The sequence below is a fragment of the Mesoplodon bidens genome, assembly GCF_964165515.1.
Source record: "Mesoplodon bidens genome assembly, chromosome: 17".
Classification (NCBI taxonomy): domain Eukaryota; kingdom Metazoa; phylum Chordata; class Mammalia; order Artiodactyla; family Ziphiidae; genus Mesoplodon; species Mesoplodon bidens.
Genome location: NC_138174.1, coordinates 1,191,369 through 1,198,641, shown reverse-complemented (window position 1 = coordinate 1,198,641; position 7,273 = coordinate 1,191,369). Strand labels below are relative to the sequence as shown.

At 51.4% G+C, this 7,273-nt stretch overlaps 1 protein-coding gene across 1 annotated transcript in view; it reads right to left on the bottom strand.

The window, feature by feature from the left end:
• Window positions 1-439: 439 nt before the first annotated feature.
• The window catches only part of IFT88 (intraflagellar transport 88), a gene marked incomplete at its 3' end in the record, with an annotated part of 74,242 nt that continues 67,408 nt past the window's right edge, over window positions 440-7,273 (bottom strand). The window contains 5 exon segments of the mRNA XM_081214532.1: window positions 440-556; window positions 558-626; window positions 628-666; window positions 668-846; window positions 5,241-5,307. Coding sequence (XP_081070658.1) covers window positions 440-556; window positions 558-626; window positions 628-666; window positions 668-846; window positions 5,241-5,307 — 471 coding nt within the window.

Genomic DNA, 7,273 nt, shown 5'->3' with positions numbered 1-7,273 from the left:
TCAGCTGCAAACCATGAAATCACTATAGTGTTTCCATTACTCACACTTTGTTTCAATGAAATTACAGAAAATGCAGCACACACTGTAGTAATCAGTGAGTAATAACACTCACGTGTGTGGAGGTACTAGGTAGTGCTACACGATCTAGTTCTTACTGTGGGTCCATGTTTTCAAGAGGGTAAGTCAGTCTCTGGCCTAAAGTATTATTTTCACGTTTTTATTCCATTAAAAGCAAAACAAAATTTAAATCCATACTCATAGAACAGAATACACTTATTTAAAGTTTTGACAGTGTGCAAAATTAAAGTTTGGGTATTTAATCCAAACTTTAACATGAGTATTATCTTGTAAGGCGATTCCTCCCCTTTAATTAATAAATAATACATTAAATATATATTATTCTGGAAGCAAATCATCTCCTAATTCTTCATCAGCAAAATCATCCTCGTCGACTCTCTTTTTGGTTGCAGTTCTGGGTCTTTCTATTTGCGGGCCAAGCGGATCCACATAGGAGGCGTCTAGGTTTCAGAACAGATGGTTGCATTAGAGGAACAGGGGAAAACAGCAAATGTGAAACCAGTGAGGCTCATCTTCACAACTGAACAACCCAGAATGAAGAGAAAGGCTCTCCCAAGTCATGTAAAACTTGTCTGTGCTGGAAAACCCTTAATGCCGCCCAGGTGGACGCGTCTGCCCGCCCCTTCCAGTCCAGACCTGCCAGGCCCCGGCACTTGCCTAGCTCCTTGTTACTGCTGCTGTCGTAAGGCTCCTCCGTCCTGGGCAGGGCTCGGAGCTGGACGCTGAGCCGCTCGCCTCTGCTACCGGCACCACAGTTCTGGCCACCGTCTGGAGACACAGGAACAAAAACACACGTGTTCAGCAGGCCGGGCAACATCACACTGCGTTACGAATCTTAAAGTCTACTGATTTGTCAAGAAACAGGAAGGCTGTTTCATTTGACAGCCAATTTCCAAAGGATGTAATTCTTGTTTTTTGAAATTTAAAAGCAATCTCTTGTTGGGAACCTATAATATAGTCAAAGCATCACTCAAGAGTAGGCTTTATCAGACCCTTTCCACCGTGTGCTTGGAGACACTGGCGAACACCCCCTGGCGCGGAGCAGGGCAGCGGGTCGGGGGAAGGGGCTGGGCTGTCGCCCGCGTGGAGCCTGGGAGCCATATGAGGCCTGGGCAGGTGAGGAGCAGGAGAGGCCCAGCGAGCCTGGCCCAGGCACCGCCCCCCAACTCTCTTCACAGGCCTGGAGAACGAGTACAGAAGAGGTCAGATGTGCCCGGCAGAGGAGGATAGATTCTGGCCCAATTTAAAGAAAAACCTTAAGAGGATGATAGAGTCCAAATATGGAATGGAAATAGTGCATAAGAGACGTTCACACCCAAGACAATAAAAATTAGACTGAAAAACGCAATAAACCATTAAGTATCACACACAGTAAACGACCAACAATTTTAACACGAAACCTTCATAACCCAGTACACGGAGTCAGTCAGCAAACCCGCTGTCCCCCAAGGGCAGACGGGGCCGCAGGAGAGGCCACCCGTCCGGCTCCCGGCCTCGGAAACACACTGTCCCTCTTACCCCTCATCCCCACAGACGCTACAGGGAGGCCATGTGGACCCTGAACTCGTGGAGCTCAGCTCTGCCTGTGCATGTGGATTTGATTTGTTTTTCTCAACTGATGTTTTGGCACCGAGCTGTTAAAACGTGAAGCCAAAATTTTGCATTTAAGGGTAATGCATTTTTTATTTCAAGTACTTAAAACAAGTTCATTTCATTTTAAGCTTATTCTGTAAAAAACAAACTAAAGTACTGAAAATCCTGCAAAGCTCTAAAGCAAACGCTGCTGCTTTCCAGTGCGATTTGTGTAAGTGATAATAATAACACACTGTTTGCCCAGCACCAGCATGTGCAGGCGGGTCTCACACCACCTCCCGGGGGGAACCCCCTGTGGGTGACGGAGCCCGGAGGCTGGGTGACCAGAGAATGCCACATACGTGAACGTGGGTTTGGTGGTAGTAGTGGTGGTGATCTTTTACATACATGAGGCCGCATGTAACATTCTCTCCTTTGAGATAGAGCAGTGGTTCTCCAGGTGTGGTCCCAGGACCAGCAGTGGCAGCTGGGACCTGGTCAGAAACACAGGACCCCGGGCCTATCACTGGGGTTGGGGGCTTGGGTCTGTTTTAACCAGCCTTCCCAGTGACTCTGCTACACACTCAAATCTGAGGACCCCTCGTGAGGAAGGGCGCTGAGGTCAATCAGCAAATTAACAGAGAGACAAGGCTGCAGTGAGACCAGTCTGGTGCACAGAAAAAGAACAATTTTCAAGGGCCCTCAGGCATTTCAGAAACAGCCATGTTATACAAACGAATAATTATGATGACATGTTCCCTATGGTCTTCTCTCCTAGGCAACACTTTTAAAAACCTAGTTGTAGGCACTGCACTTAATTTTAACACATCATACTTAACCAGCTCCAGGCTGGCCTCACCTGGATCCATACAGAAAACTGTCCCTTTCCCCTACTTGAGCTGCGGGTCTCGTCCAGACAGAGCGCCAGAGAGTTCCAGGCTGAGACGTGCGCCGCTGGGTCTCCAGGGGCAGAGGTGGAAGGTGGTGGGCCCCGGGCACCCTTCAACATGCAGGCCGTGCTGGGAGCTCCTCCAGGGGCCCGAGGGATGGCCAGCAACCTCGGCCCACGGCGGGCTGCAGGGGGCGGGGGTGGGACGCTGCTGAGGGGGGGGCTCGTCCACAGGGCCCAGGGTGTTCCGGGGGCCACGAGGCGAAGCAAGGAGGAAGCCCGGTGGGTTCAGACCCCAAAGCTGGGCGGGCCGGCCCCTGGCCTGTGCGAGCTGGAGGCGGGCCGAGAGTCAGGCTCCGGGGACAGGCAGGGGCCCCGGGACAAATTGGGGTGTCGGCGATGATGGGAAACCAGGAACAAAAGGGCAAGTGTAGAGAGAGAGAGGCAAGCCCCCCGGGAGCCGGGAGCTGCTTTAAACCTGCCCCAGAGCCAGGCCCATGACCCCTGGCCCGCAAGGCCCACGGCCAGAGCTTCGGCTCCAAGAAGCGTGTTTGTGCCCCAGGACTGCCTGTTTGTGCTGGGCTGCAACGCGCTGGATGGGAGAAAGGAAAACTTACTAAGAGAGAAACAGCAGTGGCGGGGAGGCTGGCCCAGGAGGCGCCCTCCTCTGCGCGGGGTGGCACCTGGGAGGCGGGCCGGGGGCCACTCTCTGGGGTGGACACCATCCTCCGGGCTCCAGCTCAGCACCGGCAGCTCTCAGGACACCTCGTTCGGAGGGCTGGAGTCTCCCAAGTGGACCCTGAACGTGAGGACCCCCGGGGGCCTCAGCGACACTTCACAAGCCCACGGTGACCAGGGAAGGCCCTGTGGACCGAGGGCAGGTTTGGTGATGGGTGTGCGTTAGGGACCGCTTGGTTACTCTGAGCTCAAGATTTTCATCGGGACGTGGAGGACCCTTAGAGGGTGGTGAATCTGGTCCTAGAACTCAGTAAGTAACTGACACTTCCCTGGGGGTTACTCCTTCGAGGGACACGCAGTTCAAGAGCTCGCGCCTCGGCCGGCTGGCGGGCTTCCTAAGAGCAGGCGAGTGAGAGCGGCGGGCTGCCCGGACCCTCCCCGAGCTGCTTCAACACTTTCGGTAGACGCAGGCCCAGAGCCCCTCAACGACAATCCAAATTCCAAAGAGCTCTAAAGCCAAGTTTCCAGGCAGCAACACAACTTCACGTCAAGAATAAAACCTGACTTGACCTGCAGCTATTCTGGGCCATTACTTATCCTTAGTGTGAATATTCACGCTTCACTGAAGTAGTGAGACTCCTTTGACTCAGAGGTGCTTCCCAGGGGAGGTATAGGGTACGTGGCTAATGCATCACAATACATACTTCTTGAAACTCCGCAAAATGCTGAATTCCACCGCAGGTGGCCCCGCTGGACAAGGGACCAAGAGCTGCCGGGACAGGTCTCCAGACCAGGACCTGGATGGAGGGCCACCCACACGCACGGGGCGGGGAGGGGCAGAGGGGGGGGGGAGGGGAGGGGCGGCCCCGGCACACGCAGGACCCAGGCTCAGGGCCGCCCTGCCAACTTCTCAAGCTCTGGGTGATGGTCCCTGGGACCAGGGACCCAGGCCAGGACTGGGGCTTCTGCTGGAGAAGCGGGACTGACCCTCGGAGAATCCAGATGTCCCGCTGGACCAGGCACAGCACTGGCTGTCGGCGCCTGGCGCACCTCGGGAGCAGAGATCCGCCCTCGAAGGTGGTCTCCGTCCCAGCTGCGTCCCCACCCCCGCCAGGCGGCGCCCTCAGCAGATCAGGGCTCGCGTGTCTTTCCAAGTTGATCCTGATTTCCTTGAGGGCAGGGGTCCCGTCTCATTCGTCCCCATGTCCTCGGCACCCAGCGTGCATCCAGTAAATGAACGAACGAAAGAAAGACCTCCCTAAACCGAGGGTCGCATTTCTCTTTGTCGTGACTCCTGACCACAGACAGACACAACAGGATGAAGTCGAGTCCTGTCTGCACGATGGTGCTACGTGTGGACATGATACGGATCCCAATTTAGCATTTGTTTTTCTAATTAGTTTCTTTAAAACCATCCAATTTCCCCTAAATATAACTTCTACTATCCCCTGAAATGGAGACAGAAGGTAGATTTTGCTGATGGGGAAAAGGGAGGATAACTTAACAAAGCTTCTTATTAAGTAACAATGTCCCCAGCAGTCACAGAATCGCCCAAAATGACAGCATTTGCGTGGCTGGTCCAGAGACACACAGTGGCCACGGCTGGGACCACAGCCGTCCCTCCCAGTGCCCAGACCGGCACCACTTCTACACTACAAGTGTACAGGTCTGTCAGCATCCAGGTGACGACCCCAGGCCCCATGGCGCCTCCTTACAACATAATCTAAAAAACGTAACACGGTAAAACCCACTAGTATGGACACCTGTGATAATCTATCCAACGTGAACTGTCTATTCATCAATTAGCAGAAACAGGTCCGTTTATTCAGGAACCAACACCCACTAACACCTACAAAACACTCAATTACACAGCAGGCTGACGCTCACAAAAGTAGAGTAGGTGAAGTTTTACTGTGTATAAAACAAACAAACAGGACATTTTCAGATTACTTCAAGGTGCTTCTAGAAGCCCATGTACTAGAAATCTGTCAACCGGCACCTCCAGGGGGACAGGGACACTCACCACTGCCAGCGCTCCCGTCTCTCCTGCCGCGGGGACCCCCGCTGCCGTCCCTGCCAGACTTGGTGCGCTAAAGCAAGAAGGCGACACGTTAGAAAGGACATACTGGACGTCAGCTGTACTGTAATGAAAACAGGAATAAATCATAGTCCTTCAAGGTCAACAATAACCAAGCACCGATTTCTAAAACACACGTTAAACTGTGCGTCCCTCAGGCCTTACTGTCCCGCCTCCCGAGGCTGGGCTCACCGGGAGCGGCCCCTGGGTCGGCCCCGCAGGAGGAAGGCCCGGCTGCCTTGTAAGGAGGAAGGGGGAAACCCTGAGAAGGGCCACCAGTCCCGCCAGACACGCGAACGGCACTCAGGCTTCAAAGTGCAGGCTCGCCCTTGCTTCTGCAAACAACTTAAAAACCAAGTATTTCCCACATGTGAAAGCTCAGGTCTTAAACGCAGTAGCTGAAGGGCTGGAGGGAGAAGGGGACCTTGCGAATAGGCTATTTCTGCTTTAGCCCCACTTGACACGATTAAAGGACAACAGGGTTTTGAAAGTCAGCTTCCACAATAAAGGCACTGTTCAATCTCACAAAATACCTAAGATCTGCCCAACAGTCTACTTTCTTAGACACCAACTCACCCTTAAGACATAAGCATTATCTCCAAACTGTGACATTCTTAGGTTTCTTTTTACACGCTTCACTGTGCCTAAGTTAGAGCTTCTGATTAAACGCTGACTCCAGGCTCTTGTATGAATAATCGTTTGTTTAGAGAAGAGGGTAGTCAGTGAGCAGAAACAGATGGCTTTTGACAACTATTTACAGTTGAATTAAAATTTCTTAACGTAGATTGGTATCTTATTTAGGTCTTCAATAACATAAAAATAATTTCATCATTAATTCAAAGGACACCATTTATTCCCCCAACCCTGACAACTCCCCAAATATTTATAAATTATCAGGTTACAGGTGGGATTACTGACATTGTAGTCTCCTAGGAAGAAAAAAAACCAATCTTTTTCAATGATTCAAGACTCATTTCTGTAGAGACACAGATGTAGAGAAACAAACGTATGGACACCAAGGGGGGGAAAGTGGCAGGGGGGTGGGGTGGTGGTGGGATGAATTGGGAGATTGGGATTGACATGTACACACTAATATGTATAAAACAGAAGACTAATAAGAACCTGCTGTATAAAAAATAAAATAAAATTCAAAAAACAAAAAGACTCATTTCTGTAAAATGAAACACTCTCCTAAAACTTAGAACTTTCAAATATATGTAAACATGCTTGAGTTTTTTCTATTAAAAGAAACCTCCCCAGAACTCCATCTCTCCCTCTGCCTTCACAAACAAAAGAAAATCTAAAAATAATGCAACAAAATAAATATTTTAATATTTCTAATCAGATTTTATTTCAGAACTTGGTTTTCATCTATCCATAGATTAATAATTGCCAGCATATCTGTAAGACCTAGACAATGATAAAATAATTAAACTCATAAAGACAAATGTCCACATAACTTGAAACTTTTTTCCAAATCAAACGTGGGAAAAGATCTAAGAAACTGTAAGCTTAGCACAGGACAACCTAGGAAAGTGAGCACGTGCGTCAATGACCATGCCCCGTCACACTGTCCTTGCGCCAGTCTAGAACTTTCCCATGCTTTGGCTCTCACCCGCCTTTGCCTAATTCACCCCTTCAAGCCCTCACTTTTTTCCAGCCTGGAAGCCCCCTGCCATGGCAAGCACATCTGCATCAAGACCCCCAGGTCCCCACGTGGCCTCCTCTGCTCCCAGGAGAACCCAGAGCCTGCTGACTCAGCCGAGCCCCATGGACTCAAGTGGACCGGCGTGCGCCGTGGGCTCAGACTCCATCCTCCTGGGCCCGGGACCGCATGCCCCCTCCCCAGTGCGGCCTCCTCCTCGTGGGCTCATCCCCCAGCTCCACCGGCTCCTCCGGCCAGCCCCCCTCACTCCCCGAGGCCCCTGCGACTCCATTCACTCGTCTGTGGGCGGAGGTCAGGGTTCTCATCCTCTTCC